The sequence below is a fragment of the Malaclemys terrapin genome, chromosome 6 (assembly GCF_027887155.1).
Source record: "Malaclemys terrapin pileata isolate rMalTer1 chromosome 6, rMalTer1.hap1, whole genome shotgun sequence".
In the NCBI taxonomy this organism is placed as follows: Eukaryota; Metazoa; Chordata; order Testudines; family Emydidae; genus Malaclemys; species Malaclemys terrapin.
In genome coordinates, this window is record NC_071510.1 from 109249287 (window position 1) to 109268424 (window position 19138).

The 19138-nt window shown below is 42.9% G+C and overlaps 2 protein-coding genes and 1 long non-coding RNA gene across 3 annotated transcripts in view; 2 read left to right on the forward strand and 1 right to left on the reverse strand.

Moving 5' to 3' along the window:
• The window catches only part of LOC128838863 (uncharacterized), a 23291-nt gene continuing 4153 nt past the window's right edge, over positions 1-19138 (forward strand). Inside the window, exons 1-3 of the long non-coding RNA XR_008445293.1 lie at positions 1-66; positions 7639-7728; positions 7946-8131. This is a non-coding gene — a long non-coding RNA (uncharacterized LOC128838863). The remainder of the gene's footprint in view (positions 67-7638; positions 7729-7945; positions 8132-19138) is intronic.
• On the forward strand, positions 750-4092 carry LOC128838862 (uncharacterized). The gene is made up of 2 exons (XM_054031317.1): positions 750-2547; positions 3525-4092. The coding sequence occupies exons 1-2, from the start codon at positions 2352-2354 to the stop codon at positions 3971-3973; spliced, it is 645 nt and encodes a 214-aa protein (XP_053887292.1). The 5' UTR covers positions 750-2351; the 3' UTR covers positions 3974-4092.
• SKP2 (S-phase kinase associated protein 2) overlaps positions 10172-19138 on the reverse strand; it is a 21262-nt gene continuing 12295 nt past the window's right edge. The window contains exons 8-10 of the mRNA XM_054031316.1: positions 18617-18668; positions 15658-15765; positions 10172-12145 (exon numbers count right to left, since the gene is read on the reverse strand). Coding sequence (XP_053887291.1) covers positions 11932-12145; positions 15658-15765; positions 18617-18668 — 374 coding nt within the window. The 3' untranslated portion in view covers positions 10172-11931. The remainder of the gene's footprint in view (positions 12146-15657; positions 15766-18616; positions 18669-19138) is intronic.

Consider the following 19138-nt stretch of genomic DNA (forward strand, 5'->3'; position numbering starts at 1 on the left):
ATGTTATCTGCATATACATGTCAGAAAGACTGAAGACCAGTGTGAACACAGGCTTGTGGTAGACAGGTTTGTACTCCGTGAACTAGAATGTACATACCTGACCCAGGGGATCCCTGTAACCCTTATGCATACCAGTGCCCTCTGCCAGTCAGCATGAACTTTTAGGGGTCACTGACTGGAACCACTGGCAAACCAAGAAATTAAGGTAAAATTTTACTAAATCAAAACATTGAAAAACTGCATAAGATAGCTCAATCCAATATGCAACAGAGGGTCCTGTGGCACCTTTGAGACTAACAGAAGTACTGGGAGCATAAGCTTTCGTGGGTAAGAACCTCACTTCTTGCATCTGAAGAAGTGAGGTTCTTACCCACGAAAGCTTATGCTCCCAGTACTTCTGTTAGTCTCAAAGGTGCCACAGGACCCTCTTTTGCTTTTTACAGATTCAGACTAACACGGCTACCCCTCTGATACTCAATCCAATATGGTGATTATAAATGTTTCAGGTTTCAGAGTGGTTGCCATGTTAGTCTGAATCAGCAAAAACAATGAGGAGTCCTTGTGGCACCTTAGAGACTAACAAATTTATTTGTGTATAAGCTTTCGTGGGCTAAAACCCACTTCATCAGATGCATGGAGTGGAAGCAGGTGTGTGTGTGTATATATATATAATATATAGAGAGAGAGTACACGAAAAGATGGGAGTTGCCTTACCGAGTGGGGGGGGGGGGGGGTCAGTCTAACGAGACAATTCAATTAACAGTAGAATACCAAGGGAGGAAAAATCACTTTTGTAATGGTAATGAGGGTGGCCCATTTCAAACAGTTGACAAGAAGGTGTGAGTAACAGCAGGGGGAAATTAGTATGGCAAAATTAGTTTTTGTAATGACCCATCCACTCCCAGTCTTTATTCAGGCCTAATTTGATGGTGTCCAGTTTGCAAATTAATTCCAGTTCTGCAGTTTCATGTTGGAATCTGTTTTTTAAGTTTTTGTTGTTGAAGAATTGCCACTTTTAAGTCTGTTATTGAGTGACCAGGGAGGTTGAAGTGTTCTCCTGCTGGTTTTTGAATGTTATAATTCCTGATGTTAGATTTGTGTCCATTTATTCTTTTGCATAGAGACTATCCAGTTTGGTCAATGTACATGGCAGAGGGGCATTGCTGGCACATGATGGCATATATCACATTGGTAGATGTGCAGATGTGAATGAGCCCCTGATTGTGTGGTTGATGTGGTTAGGTCCTATGATGTTGTCCCTTGAATAGATATGCGGACAGAGTTGGCACCGGGATTTGTTGCAGGGTTTGGTTCCTGGGTTAGTGTTTTTATTGTGTGGCGTGTAGTTGTTGGTGAGTATTTGTTTCAGGTTGGGGGGCTGTCTGTAAGCGAGAACTGGCCTATCTCCCAAGGGCTGTGAGAGTAAGGGATCGTCCTTCAGGATAGATTGTAGATCCTTGATGATGCGCTGGAGATGTTTTAGTTGGGGGCTTTAGGTGACGGCTAATGGCGTTCTGTTACTTTCTTCGTTGGGCCTGTCTTGTAGGTGACTTCTGGGTACCCTTCTAGCTCTGTCAATCTGTTTCTTAGCTTCACCAGGTGGGTATTGTAGTTTTAAGAACTCTTGATAGCGATCCTGTAGGTGTTTGTCTTTGTCTGAGGGATTGGAGCAAATGCAGTTGTATTTTAGGCCTGGTCTACACTACGAGTTTAGGTCGAATTTAGCAGCGTTAAATCGAATTAACCCTTTTTAAAGGGCTCTTAAAATCGATTTCTGTACTCCTCCCCGATGAGGGGAGTAGCGCTGAAATCAACATTGCCAGTTCGAATTAGGGTTAGTGTGGACGCAATTCGACGGTATTGGCCTCCAGGAGCTATCCCACAGTGCCCCATTGTGACCGCTCTGGACAGCAATCTGAACTCGATGCACTGGCCAGGTAGACAGGAAAAGCCCCGCGAACTGTTGAATTTCGTTTTCTGTTTGCCCAGCATGGAGAGCTCATCAGCACAGGTGACCATGCAGTCCCAGAATTGAAAAAGAGCTCCAGCATGGACCATACGGGAGGTACTGGATCTGATCGTTGTATGGGGAGACAAATTCTGTGCTATCAGAACTCAGTTCCAAAAGCTGGAATGCCAAAACGTTTGAAAAAAATCTCCAAGGCCATGATGGACAGAGGTCACAACAGGGACTCAAAACAGTGCCGCGTGAAATTTAAGGAGCTGAGACAAGAGTATCAGAAAGCCAAAGAATCAAATGGACGCTCTGCGACAGAGCCGCAGACATGCCACTTCTACGCTGAGCTGCAGGCAATTCTAGCGGGTGCCACCACCACTACCCCACCCCGTCCATGGACTCTGATGATGGGGTACTCTCAGTCGCCATGCCTGAGGATTTTGCAGACAGGGAAGATGAGGAGGAGGAAGAGGTTGAGGAAAGCACACAGCATACCGTTCTCCCCGGCAGCCAGGATCTTTTTCTCACCCTGACTGAAATACCCTCCCAAGGCGGTATCCCAGACAAAGGAGCTGTAGAAAGGACATCTGGTGAGTGTACCTTTGTAAATATAAAACATGGTTTAAAAGCAAGCGTTCGTTAATGATTAATTTGCCCTGAGGACTTGGGATGCATTCGTGGCCAGTACAGCTACTGGAAAAGTCTGTTAACGTGTCTGGGGATGGAGCGGAAATCCTTCAGGGACATCTCCATGAAGCTCTCCTGGAGGTACTCTAAAAGCCTTTGCAGAAGGTTTCTGGGTAGAGCAGCCTTATTCCGTCCTCCATGGTAAGACACTTTACCACTGCATGCTAGTAGCAAGTAATCTGGTATCATTGCATGACAAAGCCTGGCAGCGTATGGTCCCGGTGTTTGCTGGCATTCAAGCAACATCTGTTCTTTATCTCTCTGTGTTATCCTCATGAGAGTGATATCATTCATGGTAACCTGGTTGAAATATGGGAATTTAATTAAGGGGACATTCATAGGTGGCCGTTTCTACTGGGCTGTTTGCCTGTGGCTGAAAAGAAATCCTCTCCGCAGTTAGTCAAGCGGTGGCGGGAGAGGGGGAGTATTGGTGCTGAGCTGTTTGCTTTTGGCTAGCAGGGATCTTCCCTGATGCCAGCCACGCGATTGAGGAAGGGTTAAAGCAATCATCGCAGAGAAAAGGATGGGGGCTGGGGTAGTTTGGTTTCTGCTGCTGCATGTTAACATGAAAACCGCAGCCCTAAATGGACAACTCAACGGGCTTTGCTTGGTATGGGAAAGGAGGGCGTTGCTGTTATGAAGGTTGCAGAAGCCGAAAGACTATGGCTTATGATGGCCGCCTGCAATCCGAATTCTGTTGCCCCGTGTGTTTGATCTCTAACACCAAAGCCGCAGGCACTCAATATAAGATGCAAAAAATGACCTTGTACTGAAATCACGTATTATATAATGTGAATAGTGTTCACCGTGAAAGAGTATACCCATTGTTCTGTAAAATGTATCTTTTTAAATACTTCTCTCCCTTTTATTCCTCCCGCAGCTGCAAATGTTTCAAGCCTCCCTCCTCCGTCCCAAAGGCTATCTCAGATAAGACGGCGAAAAAAACGCACGTGCGATGAAATGTTCTCTCAGCTTATGCAGGCATCCCACCCTGAAAGAGCTCAGCCGGAAGTGTGGAGGGACACAATAGCACAGGACAGTAAAGTGGCCAGTGAACGTGAGGAGAGGTGGTGGCAGGAAGATCAGAGGAGGCAGGATGCAACGCTGGGGCTACTGTGGGAACAAACGAACATGATCCAGCGTCTGGTGGAGGTTCAGGAACGTCAGCTGGAGAGACTGCCGCTGCAGCCCCTGTTTAACCGCCCTCCCTCCTTCCCAAGTTCCATAGCCACCTCCTCACCCAGGCGCCCAAGAAAGGGTTGGGGGAGGCTCTGGGCACCCAACCACTCCACCCCAGTGGACAGAAGACTGTCATTCAACAAGTATTGAAGTGGCCTTTTCCTTCCCTCCTCCCACACCCCACCTGGGCTACCTTGTGAGTTATCTCCCTATTTTTATAATCAATTAATAAAGAATACATGGTTTTTAAACGATAGTGACTTTATTTCCAAGCTGTGATTGAAGGGGGGAGGGCGGTTGGCTTACAGGGAATTCGAGTCAACCAAGGGGACGGGTTTTCATCAAGGAGAAACAAATAGAACTGTCACATGGTACCCTGGCCAGTCATGAAACTGGTTTTCAAAGCTTCTCTGATGCACAGCGCTTCCTGATGTGCTCTTTTAATCGCCCTGGTGTTTGGCTGCACGTAATCAGCAGCCAGGCGATTTGCCTCAACCTCCCACCCCGCCATAAACGTCTTCCCCTTACTCTGAGATTCTGGAGCACACAGCAAGCAGCAATAACAATGGGGATATTGGTTTCGCTAAGGTCTAAGCGAGTCAATTAACTGCACCAGCGACCCTTCACACATCCAAATGCACACTCTACCACCATTCTGCACTTGCGCAGCCTATAGTTGAACAGCTCCTTACTACTGTCCAGAGTGCCTATGTATGGCTTCTTGAGCCATGGCATTAAGGGGTAGGCTGGGTCCCCAAGGATAACTATAGGCATTTCAACATCCCCAACAGTTATTTTCTGGTCCGGGAGGTAAATCCCTTCCTGCCGCTGTTTAAACAGACCAGAGTTCCTGAAGACGTGAGCGTCATGAACCTTTCCCGGCCATCCCATATTGATGTTGGTGAAACGTCCCTTGTGATCCACCAGTGCTTGCAGCACCATTGAAAAGTACCCCTTGTAAATAAAATTAATTAATTAATGGAGATATCCTATCTCCTAGAACTGGAAGGGACCTTGAAAGGTCATTGAGTCCAGCCCCCTGCCTTCACTAGTAGGACCAAGTACTGATTTTGCCTCAGATCCCTAAGTGGCCCCCTCAAGGATTGAACTCTCAATCCTGGGTTTAGCAGGCCAATGCTCAAACCACTGAGCTATCCCTCCCCCCTGGTTTATGGTTTGTGGTTTATGTACTGGCTGCCTTGGTGGTCCGGTCCCAAGATAGGGATATGGGTTCCGTCTATCGTCCCACCACAGTTAGGGAATCCCATTGCAGCAAAGCCATCTACTATGACCTGCACATTTCCCAGAGTCACTACCTTTGATAGCAGCAGCTCAGTGATTGCGTTGGCTACTTGCATGGCAGCAACCCCCACAGTAGATTTGCCCACTCCAAATTGATTCCCGACTGACCGGTAGCTGTCTGGTGTTGCAAGCTTCCAGAGGGCTATCGCCACTCACTAGTGAACTGTGAGGGCTGCTCTCATCTTGGTATTCTTGCAGTTCAGGGCGGGGAAAGCAAGTCACAAAGTTCCATGAAAGTGCCCTTTCGCATGCGAAAGTTTCGGAGCCACTGGGAATCATCCCAGACCTGCAACACTATGCAATCCCACCAGTCTGTGCTTGTTTACCAGGCCCAGAATCGGCGTTCCACGGCATGAACTTGCCCTATTAACACCATGATGTCCACATTGCCGAGGCCCGTGCTTTGAGAGAAGTCTGCGTTCATGTCCTCATCATTCTCGTCCCTGTGCTGCCGTCACCTCCTCGCCTGGTTTTTCAGCTTCTGGTTCTGCATAAACTGTACGATAATGAGCGAGGTGTTTACAATGCTCATTGCTGCTGCGAGCTGAACGGGCTCCATGGTTGCTGTGCTCTGGCATCTGCTCGGGCAATCCAGGGAAAAAGGCGCAAAATGATTGTCTGTCATTGCTTGGCAGAGGGAGGGTTGACTTGAAGACATTTACCCATAACCACCCGCGACAAATTTTTGGCCCCCATCAGGCATTGGGAGCTCAACCCAGAATTCCAATGGGCAGCAGGGACTGCGGGAACTGTGAGATAGCTACCACAGTGCACCGCTTGGAATGTCGACGCTTGCCACGGTACTATGGACACACACCACCGAATTAATGTGCTTAGTGTGGATGCATGCACTCGACTGTTCCCAAAAATCGAATTCTGTAAAATCAGAGTAATTTCGTAGTGTAGACATACCCTTAGAGCTTGACTGTAGACAATGGATCGTGTGATGTGGTCTCGATGAAAGCAGGAGGCATGTAGGCAAGTATAGCGGTCAGTAGGTTTCCGGAATAGGGTGGTGTTTATGTGACCATCGCTTATTAGCTATGTCTAGGAGGTGGATCTCTTGTGTGGACTGGTCCAGGCTGAGGTTGATGGTGGGGTGGAAATTGTTGAAATCCTGGTGGAATTCCTCAAGAGCCTCCTTCCCCCGAGTCCAGATGATGAAGATATCATCAATGTAGCGCAAGCAGAGTAGGGGCGTTAGGGGACGAGAGCTGAGGAAGGGTTGTTCTAAGTTAACCATAAAAATGTTGGCATACTGTGGGGCTATGTGGGTTCCCATAGCAGTCCTGCTGACTTGAAGGTATAAATTGTCCCCAAATCTGAAATAGTTGTGGGTGAGGACAAAGTCACGAAGTTCAGCCACCAGGTTTGCTGTGACACTACAAAAGTGATTTTTCCTCCCTTGGTATTCTACTGTTAATTGAATTGTCTCGTTAGACTGATCACCCCCGCCCCCCCACACACACACACTTGGGAAGGCAACTTCCATCTTTTCATGTACTAGGTGTGTATATATATACCTGCTACTGTATTTTCCACTCCATGCATCTGATGAAGTGGGTTCTAGCCCACGAAAGCTTATGCCCAAATAAATTTGTTAGTCTCTAAGGTGCCACAAGGACTCCTTGTTATAAATGTTTCAGGATTTCCTGTAAGCTACTACTATGGTTACAGCAAGCTTTGCTTGATTTATATCTACCTAATTAATAGTACTGAATCTTTTTTTCCCCAAACAATTAAAACTATCTTTACACACTTGTCTATATAATGAGAGCTAGATTTATTGTTGACATATGAATGGCCATCTTGGGTCAGACCAGTGGTCCATCTAGCCCAGTATACTGTCTTTGACAGTGGGCAGTGCCAGATGCCTCAGAGAGAATGAACAGTACCAGGCAATTATTGAATGATCCATCCCTTATTGTCCAGGCCCAGATTCTGGCAGTCAGAAGTTTAGGGATAGCCAGAGCATGGAGTTGTGTCCCTGACCATCTTGGCTAATAGCCTTTAATGGATCTATCCTCCATGTACTTATCTGATTATTTTTTAATCCAGTTATACTTTTGGCCTTCATACCATCCTGGCAACGAGTCCCACAGGTTGATTGTCTGTTGTGTGAAGAAGTACTTCCTTATGTTTGTTTTAAACCTGCTGGCTATTAATTTAATTGGCTGACCCCCTTGTTCTTGTGTTTATATGAAGGGATAAATTCCCTATTTACTGTCTCTACAGCATTCATGATTTTATAGACATTTCTTGCCTCCCCCCCCCCCCCCCCCCCGGTCATTTCTTTTCTAAGCTGAACAGTATTAGTTTTTTTTTTAATCTCTCCTTATGGAAGCTGTCCCATGCCTTTTTAATCATTGTTGAACTTCTCTGCACCTTTTTCAATTCTAATATCTTTTATGAGATGAGTTGACTAGAACTGCACACAGTATTCAATGTGTGGGCATACCATGGATTTATATAGTGGCTTATATTTACTGTGTTGTCTATCCCTTTCCTAATAGTTTCTAACGTTAGCTTTTGTGACTGCTACTGCACGTTGAGTGGATGTTTTCAGGGAACTTGCCCATGATATCCAGGATCTTTCTTGAGTGGTAAGTGCTAAATTAATCCCAACTATATATACAAAAATGCAGTCTGTTTTCCAACATGAATTACTTCATTTTTATCAACACTGAATTTCATCTGCCTTTTTGTGACCCAGTTTTGTGGGATCCCTTTAACTTTTTGAAGTCTGCTTTTGACTTGACTATCTTGAGTAATTTTGTATGGTCTAAACTTTGCCACCTTACTGTTTACTCTCTTTTCCAGATCATTTATGAATATGTTGAACAGTACAGATCCTTACTGATCCATAAGGACCTTCCCTCTATCCCAGGACTACTTGTTTTTGCTTAAGAGCCTTTGAGGTGGGACCTCAGTGAAGGCCTTCTGAAAGTCGAAGTACACTAGATTACCCTTGTCCACATGCTTGATACCCTTAAAGAATTCTAATGGGTGAGGCATGATTTCCTTTTACAATACTCATGTTGACTCTTCCCAACATATCTTATTCATCTTAAATATTTAATTTGGACAGGATTTAAAGCATTTTCTATTCCATCACTGTGCTAGGAGTTTAATTTTAGTGTACAGACTTGTACCTCACTTCAAGCTGTATGGACTTCAGTTTTTCTCGCATGTTCCATTTCCCCCCCATCCCTTGGTGATGGTGTGGAAAAGCTCAGTTAAAGTAGGTTTTTGCATCTTACCTGGATGACAGATTTGCACCGTCCTGATCTTGGTGAACACAGTAGCATGTTGTGAAAGTCTTCAAATAAGACAGTCCTAGAGTAAGAGTGTAGTCCAAGCACACTCATCCATAGCTGTAGCTTTTAGTGCACTTCAAGTGCATATAAACATTTCCCATTCCACAAGTGATATTTTTCAAGTTACTTTCCTGTCACCACAGCAAGAGGTTTGATAATTTTTTAAAAATTAGTTTATTGGAGTACAACAGTGAAATGCTGTAGCTTTTGCTATTACAATATTTATGGAGAGAAATACAAGTTACAATACTCTTCTGTATTCCAAGCTTAAAGACTTTCACTTGATCTAGATTTACTACTTATCAACTTTAGTTTTGTTGTAGTTTCCTAAACTATGAAACATATGCAACTGTGCTGAACCTAAGAGGAGGTTTTTTAAATGTATCAAGTTATGCAGAGAACACTTCACCCCTTAATGCCTTTGTCTTTATAATTAATTATAAGTTAAGTCTTTAGGATCCCATGCTATGAAGACCTTATTCATGCAAGGTATTTAAAAAATGTCAGGCTGCTTAGATATGTAGTAACGGGGCTGTCAGTAAACTCAGAGCAAGATGTCAAGTGGGAGAAATATTCTGAATGAAAGCAACAGATTGGCACTATTACTTCCAGTCAACACTACCCCACACCGTTATATGTGATAATAAAGGGTCTAATTCTGTACCTAAATAAGTGATTCACCTCCAGCTGGAGATATTTAATGACTTTTGAATGGGTTAAGAGTCATCAGATGAGAGAGAGCATATCTTAGGCCTGGTCTACACTAGAAAATTAGATTGGCATAACTATATCACTCAGAGGTGTGAAAAAGCCCCTGAGTGGTGTAGTTAAGCTGGTGTAGCACTAGGTTGACAGAAGAATTCTTCCATTGATGTAGCTATGGCCTCTTGGGGAGGTGGATTATCTACACCAATAGGAGAATCCCTCCTGTCAGCATAGGTGTTACAGCAGTGCAGCTGTAGTGTTAAGTGTAGATGTACCCTTAATGTTTTATACTTCTGCCCCTCACTATAGCACTTGATCACCTTCCATGTAAAACTGATTACCAATAGCCATCTCTAGTAGACTGGATGGTCCTGTGAGGTAGGGTTCTGTTGCTAGTTGGAGAGGGTGGTTGTTGTTTTTTTAAACTCCCTACTGGGGCCAGGCACAGATAGAAGGTGTTGAGTGCCATATCTTGTCACACTGGTTGCAAGTATAAATTCAGAAGTGAGACTTAATTGAGCGTTACAGCAAAAGGCTGACAAATTATGGTGAATCTATTACCAGATTGGTGGGATATAGAAATGAGTATCCAGGAAGACTTAGATTGGGCTCGATGTCTGCTAGCTGCTTAAAGTGCCAGCACAGTTAATGATACCCAGGATATGTGAATTGCTACATAAATGTTTAAACCTGCTGGAAATTTGTCAGCTGCTCCACCCCCCAAGGGAACAAGGGTGGGGGAAAAGGAAAAACTCAGGTCCTCTTTCCCTGTTATCAGCACATGTTCTATTACTGAAACTACTTTATGGTTATACAGTAGAATCTCAGTTACGAACATCTTGGGACTAGAGGTTGTTCATAAATCTGAACAAAACATTATAGTAGTTCTTTCAAAAGTTTACAACTGAACTTTGATTTAATATAACTTTGAAACTGCATTATGCAAAAGAAAAATGCTAATTTTAACTTAAATGAAGAGCACAAGTTTTCTTACTTTATAAATAAAGATTTCTTTATTAAATCTTTAATAAAAAACAAACAAAAAACCCCCACTAAAATAAAAAGGGAAAGTTTTAACACAGCACTGTACTTTTTTCCCCATCTCTGCTACTGCCTGATTGCGTACTTGCGGTTCCAAATGAGGTGTGTAGTTGACCAGTCAGTTTGTAACTTATGGTCCACTATACATACATTTTTCTGTAGGTAACCTTATGGCCTTGGCACCTTTCTGTCTAACCACCTCGGTCATGAATAAACTTATTCTCAGCACCTCAAACATAGGGATGTACTACAGCCATTTTACAGATGGTGAACAGAGGCACAAAGAACCCGATCTAAGGCTTACTCCCATGCCTCAGCCACCTATCTATCCTTTCCCCTTTTATAGGCTTGAATAGTTATCTAGTTGTTCATTTCTATACTTTCATATTTTTCTCTCCTGAACTGCCATCAAAGTTGCTAAGTTTTGGGCAGGTTTCTTTAAAATACAAGAACTGGGACAACAGAGCCTAGAAACTTAGTTTGCCACATTTTCTGCATTGTAGAAGCTAAGGGAATCTGTGGTGACTTATATCTCCTTCGGCTATAGCAAGCATATCTGCAAGACTGCTGCTTCTGCACTGTGGAACGCTTGATGTCCATTTAAATCCCAGTGACCCCTTACATTACTTGCCCTGAAGAGCTCTGGAGTTCTGTGTATTTCCCTCTTTACTGCTCCTTAGCCCTGCAGAGTCTCAAGGGATGTGAATACAGGGCTATATAAACAGAAACCTACTAAGCTTACCTATGAAGAGATTCTTGCATTAATAATGCATCTTTAGAAACTGTGGAAATCACAAATCAGAAGAAAAATGCTGATTAAGTGGCACAGAACTGGAATGTAAGTCAGACTAAAATACCCAATAAACTTCACCCTTACAGGTGAGATCCTTGGTTTCACAAACTTGCAAAGGGTTTTCAAGTTTTAAACTCCTCAGCATGGTCATTTTGAAACACTGAGAGTCACACTTCTGTAATTGTTGGAAAAAATGCACTGTAGCTCTGTTCTACTGCCTTGTAACTAGTATCTGATTCAGCTTTCTCATAGCTCCTTTTGTATGGCTCTCACGGCACCTATTGCATTAAGAGGGTTCAGTGAATTTCGTGTCCAACGCCATGGTTTATTTCTCCCTCCTTCCCCCCTGAAGAAAGCAGATAACTGAACAAGATGGAATATTTGGTGCTAAGAGTTTAAATAGACTTAATGCCCTTACTCATTCTGAGCTCTAAAATCTGAAACCGTCAGGAAAGTACTGAGTTGTAATGAAGTAAAACAGTTCCCTGATGACACAACATCTCTACTTTGCAAGGGCCTTACCCAAAGCTATGTATTTGGAAAAATATTACAGAAGCACCTTTGGACCCTCACACTTCCAATAAAGCAACATCACAGACTGCAGAATTAAGTACATTGACAAATAACTAGACCAGCTGCACTATTTATTACCAAACTTTCTAACTTAATCATGTTTAGCACAATTGCAAGAGTCACTTGCTTTTAGAAAGGTTTTTGCAAAAGCAAGATTGACTTTTAAAATGCTTACAATTACTCATACCTGATTGGATTTCTGGACACAGTAAGATAAGGACAATATAAAAATATACTTATGAAAGTAAATTATAGCACAAGACCAAGTTAAAACACTTTTTACAAGAACAACTAGAGTGATGCTCCAGTGTTTGGGTTTCTTGATGAAGCAGACCACGCTTGGTGACAACAAAAGGAAATATCCAGCAAACGCTGCATCACAAACCACTAGGATTTCTCAGTGTCAGTCTGCATTTGATGCCCCAGATCTCCTGGTTCTTTTTGCTGCCAACAGTTGGCCGTGCAATGGTTGTAAAATGCGAACAATTGATCTTTATGTGGGGAAGCGTTTCTTTTAGGAGCTGTAGGGAATTGTCAGTCACTATTCCAAAAACTTGAAGAGTCTTTAGTGTGGGAATTTCACCAAGCTCACTAAAAGGGGAGAAACAAAACAAGCAGATCAGTAGGCTGCAAAAATGCCTTAAACCTTTTACCCAAACTGAATAGTACAATTTCTTTCATGAAAAGTCTGGAAAATAGTATTTTGGATAAAAGTTTGTTCCTATCTAAAAAAAATCCCTGATTTTAAATATACTTAATTGAAACTTTATGCTCTGTTCTGGTCATTCAGTAAGAAATTCAATTGCCAAACCAGCATGAATAGAGAAATAGGAATTTAAGTGCAATGAAATGTCAGTAACTTTATTCATAACCTATGAGTCTCACACATGCTAGGTTATTGCAGGACATGGTTGGTTTGTTTATTTAGTGTCTCTGCAATAGCAATGGACTATTAAAATCAACATTCAGAATAAGTGGAGCAAATTGTGCCAAAATGGTAAATCCTACACATCAGTCACCTCCTTAAATACTTTTAATAATCTTAGTTAATGATTACCTATTTTTCACAGTATGGAATAGTCTCTTATTTATCGTCAATGGTGTGCTAAGTCCTTTACAAGTGAGAACAGAGATAGACAAGAATCAAACTGTGAATGCTCAGGAAGGAGCGGATAAGGAGCTTAATCCTGATAACACAGGGCAAAAGATAACCAGACTCTGGGGTGGACAAGGTATGTGATTTTTGTGGTGGTGTTTTGAAAGGATTGAAGGGTTATGGCAACAGGCCAGATAAAGTGGTAGTGGCAGTAACCGGGTTGAGATTACAGTCTGGACAAGGGATCAGCAGAATGGAATTTGTGGTGATGTCTGAACTGGTCATACAGACCAAGTTCTTTGTGTTTGCCCAGCTATCATTTAAATGTGTATTTGCAAGTACAGTCAGGGACAGATGGATTCATGAGAAGGAACAAACACTACAGAGTTATCCCATAGCCCCACCACTATACCAGTGTTACAGGTCTTCCAACTCCCATTTTAACAGCCTAGGTTTAGGAATTGATATAGATCCATTGCAAGTTCTCATTTTTAAACTTTGTCAAACAGAATTTTATTGTAAATACATTGTTTCAACAAGTTTTATATTATTATGCATCCAATCATTTAATGTTTTGTTTTACTAAATATTGTTCACAATTTTTTGTGGGCCCTAGGTAAGGAGGGAATCTATCTTGTTGTTTAGAAAATAGAAATGGCTTAATGAATAATTTCCTTAAGGATATTCTACTTCAACAGCCCCTTCCTAGACAGAGGCTGCAGTAGCTCTGTACTACTGAGCAAATAATCTGAGTTTTAAAATTCCTTCAGCTCAGCCACCTAATCCTCTTAAAAGGGATATGTAAATAGTTACAGAGCTATTAGTCTGTGATAAGCTTTCACACTTAGTCCCTTCTCACTACTACTGAGAAAAGTGACACTAACATTGACATAGCTGACCCAGTAACAGACTGAAAGAGTAAAATGTTTCACCAGTCATCCTTAAGTGTCTCCATTATATATAAAAGTACTGAAGGAATCTCAGATCAGTGTAATCTGATCCTTGCACTTCTATAACGTCTTCCACCAGAGAATAACATGTCTTGGGAAGAGATTTTTAAATGACAGGCACCCATCTCCTACTGAAAGTCATTAAGAGTAAGATGCCAAACTGCACTTGGCACCTTTGAAAACTGCTCCCTTTGCTAAAAATCCTCACGGACCACCATGAGACAGATGTTCCCATTTTATGGACGGAGGAAGTACAGCTAATTGATTTGCCCAAGGTCACACAGCAAAGTTGTGTTAGCATGAACAGCTTCTGATTTAATATGGAGTTTTTAAACACTCAAAGCATAACTTCCTTTAATACCCATCTAAGAACACCAATATGGCACATCATATATTTGAACTAAAACCCAAAATGCTTTAGAATTATAGGGCAAAACAACAAGTTTCACCTGTAGTTAACGTTATAGGGCAGATCCTCAGATGGTGTAAATGGAACTAGGATAGCTCCACTGATGTCAGAACCATGCTGATTTTTTGGTTTTGGTCAGTTTGACAACCGTAATTTTGTATTACACAAAAAACTAAGTTAAAATATGTTCAGGTTGCAAAATCAAGCACTCAGAAGTTAGGAAATGCCAAAGTTAAGGTTGCCTATGCAACTTTAATTCATGCATGTCAGTCTTTAAATAGATGACTGCATACTACTTTTCTCCATGACTCTTGCCTCATTCAGTTCACAGGATGTTCCTGGTCTGAGGGAAGAATCAGGGTTGTGTAGTGAACGAGGCTGTGGCCTCAGAAGTTTTTGAAGGTGTGTAGTGAATGAGGAAGGGTACTGCAAAAAGAAAAAATGGTCTCTCTCTGCCTCTGCAACAGAGTTTCTATGGGATGCTGAGTAAGTCACTGAAACCAAACTTTTCACAGGTGGTCGCCGGTGTCATTTTCTGAGTGCCCAATGCGAGACTCTGGTGTCTGCTTTGCAAAAATGCTATGCACTCACAGCTGTAACCAAGTCAATGAGCGCAGTGATTTGACCATGTAAAAAGATATATAATAAGTACTCTGAAGAAAAAAAAAATCAGGTCTTAAGTGTCAGATTTGGCACCCATTAGTGGACACTTCTGACCTTAATCTTTTGGGGCCAGATTTTTAAAGATATTTAGGTGCCCAGTGAAATTTTCAATGAGTGTTAAGCAGCTAAATATTTTTAAATCTGCCCCTCTATGCCTGAGTTATCCATCTGTAAAATGGAGATAATACCCTCATATCTTTCAGAGGTTTTGTGCAAATAAATTCATAGTTTGTGAAACATTCCAATAGTGTAGTAATGAGCATCATAGAAAAGCCTGTAAGGAAATGAATTTTATATTCAGAGCAGTGTTTGAATGATGTGCATTAAGTAAGGCATAGGGCCACAATGAGAATAAAACAAAATAGTGATTAGTTGCTCAGAGTACCATCCATGCTGTGCACTCAATGAGACAGGGGTCCTCTGTCATGTACACAGTACATGTAATTAGATTCCCTCAATGCATACACACACAAGGAAGGCAAATTAAGGTTATATAGGCAACCTTAATTTGGGCAATTCCTAACTGAGTTTTTTACTTTGAACCTTAATATTCTTTTAACTTCCTCAGTATAAAAGGTGAACTTGGAAGGAAAAAAAACACCCAGGAACTCTATTGGAATCATATTTACACCCACATGGTTCAACCAGCAGAGCTGGAACCTTTAAATCCACAGCACAGACCTATGGCACTTGAGCTAATGCATTCACTGATAGCAGTAGTAGGTTGTCATGTGCATGCACCACCACTAGAGGGAAATGAGACAGACACTTCATAGATTTTTGCTGACCCCAGCAGAGACCCAGTAATCATCAGCTCCGTTCTGCCTCTTAGTTCAAGTCTTCCTCTTGTTTTTAAAGATATTATTTGCAGTTTAAGTCTATACAGAAGTTCAGGATCTTGAGCAGTTTTTATTAAGTATTTCAGATCACCTTTTAATTCAGTTTTAATAGTAAACAACTATAACGGGTGTAAGACATTACTCACAGTAAGTCAGCAGGAGATATCTGATAACATCTACTAAGAGACAAATGCTGTAGGCAGATGAGCTGATGAAAATATTGAAAACATTCAGGCTTCAACATTGCACTGTCACTGTAATAAAGGTGATATACAAAAGTAGGATTAAAACATTCCTTTTCAAGAACACAATAGAAGCAAAGTTTCAAGTGTTTCTGAAATTCAGGGAGAAAAGTTTTGTACACATTAAACACTTATCTGCCTTCAAAAACTTTTACCAGCTTATTAACTATTTTCAAATTTAACATGTTTTCTTCCTCACATATTAGAAATTCATCACCAATTTCTATCTTTTTTTGGGGGCAGGGGGAGGGAAGCAATAGCTTGTTTTGCAGGAAGCTGTTTTGGCACAGGAACTTAGGTCACAAAAGGAAATTGCTCTACATGTCAAGAGTTCTAACCAGTGTTTAGTTGATATGGCAAAAACTCAAATTACACTGACATTTCATAATCATGTTACAAATGCATGACAGGTATATTACTCCTGAGGGAATTCTGCACCAAAAAAATAAAAATTCTGCACTCTATTTTAAATGTTTGCAAAATTCTGTATATTTTATTGGTCAAATAAATATGCAGGCTCCAGCATGGCAGTGGGGAGCACAGGCGACGGGCTGCATGGAGGTGGGAGATCACCCTGCAGTCCCACCTGGAAATGGAGTCAGCAGTAAGGCTGCACCTGACCCTGACACACCAAGGCCCTCTCTCTCCATATCAGGTGCACCAAGATAGCAAAAGAGAGGAACAGTCTCTCGCATGCACACCCAGCCCTGGTCTCCGATCCAGGTGTCGGGCAAGCAGGCTCAGCCTGGTGCAATCCAAGCGTGGAAGGGCTTAATGTGGGTATGTGGGGTGAGAGGGTTCTGTGTGGGGCAATCTCGATGCAGATGGCTCAGCGGGGGAATCCAGTACAGGGGCGGGCGGGGGGGGGAAACGGGAGAGATGGATGCACAAGGGCTTGTTGGGGGGGTTCTGGGTACAGGGGCAATGGGACTCTGCAGGGGGTCCAGGTGAAAGAGGTTAGGTTGGGGGAGGAAATGGGGGCTCAGTGGGGTCCAGATCCTGGGGGAAATGGGGCTTGGTGGGGTGGAAGTCTGTATGCAGCTGGTTGGGGAATCTGAGGTAGGGGTCGCTCAGCCTACTTAACTGAGGAGCCTGAGCTGCTGCTGGGGGGACGCCACATGCTTGGCTCCCACTTACCACCCTTCTCTTCCCCATCCCATTGCCCCTCCCTACTGGCCTGTGTCCTTCCCACCCACCCCCTCCTTCCCTACTGCCTCTTCTCCCTACCCCACCACCCTTCCCCTATTTCCACCACCCTCCTTACCCTGCCCCACTGTGGGCCTTCACTCTTGTACAGAAAACAGGATGGTTCTCCAGCATGCAGAAGGGGGGCATGACCAGCACTAGGACCAAGAAGGTGGTGTCTAGCTGCAGAATCAGCAGAGCTCAACAGCACTCTCCTTCAGCTGGACAGCTCTGTGCTCTCAGCAATTGGGAGCGGGGGGTCAGTGGCATGTGACACCGTGTGCCCCCCATGCTTTGCCTCTCCCCTGGGCATCTCCACCACTGCCCCCACTCAGCTTCCCCCTCATTTTCTGCCAGTGGGGACATGAATTCTGCGTGCAGTGGTGCAGAATTCCCCTGGGGGTAAATGTGTTTAGCTTATCCCTTCCAGAAAAGTATTTTTTCTTGTCTCAGTAACTAGCATATTACCCATGAAGGTACTGTCAAGCTGTATACCCCCTGTGACTTACAGTCAGCAGCACTTAATACACTGAGATCTGATATATAAGGCCACCATTTTCTCCTCTGGAAGTTAGTGTACCTTAAGTCCGCTATTAACTTCAAGACTTCATAGCATTTCTCTTGACAGTCAACCCTGGCATACAGCATGTGCCCACAGCACTACAGGGAATCTCGGTAGCGGTGCAGCTCATTGGCAGCTGCCCCAAGTGAGAAGAGCCCTGAACCCAAGTAGCACAAAGGCAGCTTAAGATACCTTTGCCTCTACCCCGTTCAGGCTGCAATTTCTATCTTCTTGGGGGGCTCCAGCACAGAATCTGCTGCCTATGCATCTAGATTTCTGCCAGCAAAAGCTACAGAAACCTATGAGTGAACCTAGCCTAAAGGTTATAGCACAACTGATCAGACAGCTGGAGGCGGCAAAGGGAAGAGAGGGAGGTGCATAACCAATTCTCAAATAAATTCACCTATGTTAAAACAAGTTTTAGATGTGATCTTGTACTAAATGCTATGTATTTTTCCCCCCTTTATTATCGAACTTGCTCAGTATCAAAGTAAGCAAACTCTATAGTAACATCACAAACTGGTTTCTGTTTTCACACCCAGAACTCTCAGCCCAAAAGGTGAGTTTCAGAAGCTTTCTGGGAACAATTTCTGTCTCAAGGAATTTTTTGGGGGGTAAAGTTTGAGCAGAATACCTTCAAAATGTTGGAGCCGGCCTCAATGTGATTGGGGAGGCAAAGAGGGGGCAAGAATTACCATTAAGAAAATCCCAGCATATTGTGATAGTCAGTACTACAGCAAACAGGAAACCATGGGTACAGTTTAAGAACCTGATCAGAACAGACCCAGATGAACCCTGAAATTTAGCAAAGAAATAAATCTTCCAAGGAGTGACATCTGTGCTAGGTTTGGGGGAGAGAAAAGGGGGAAAGAGAGAGAAGATCTTGCCTGAAGGTGCTCAGAAACAACAGAGATGAGCCTGGTGAAAATGTATGTAGATATCGATCACTCACAGGTTCCTCTGGCTTATGCTAGCACAAACCCAGATGCACAGGGGCAGATTCTGTGCTGTGGCCCCAGAGAGACAGAAGTTGTACCCTGAATGGAGTAGGGGCAAAGATGTCTTTATACTGTTTGGATTCAGGACTGCTGAAGAGTTTCTGATACAGTTTTTTACCTTAAATCTAACTGGATGAGATAAGGGCATCTTGTCACCAATGTCTTGATATCTGGAAGGGGGAAAAAAACCAAAACAAATGTACATAAATCAGCCAGGCATTTTTTCCCAGCAATATTACAGCTTCTCCTGACCAGTAAAAGCTACCTTTTAAAGTTGCATGTGGTTTGAATTATTCACCGCTAATCATTCACTGCTAACATGGAGTAAGTTCCATGTTTTCTACCAACGTGAGTTCTTGACAAAAGGTTGCACTTGTTTTAAAGAACATTTGTATTGCACTTGAAACATATACCAAATCTTTTTCACCTACTGTTGTTCAGTGTAGATTCTTAAAGGATTTAAATTGTCTTAGCTTTGTCAAAAAAAAAAAAATGCCCCTGAAATGCCATTTGCTCTATCAATATAGAGTAAAAGCTTTTTTAACCGGCATGCTGGGGGAATGGGGGATGCCGGTAAATTAAAAATGCCGGTTAACTCAGAGGGAGGGTTTTGGAGTGCGGGGCGGGTGCAGGGCAGGGG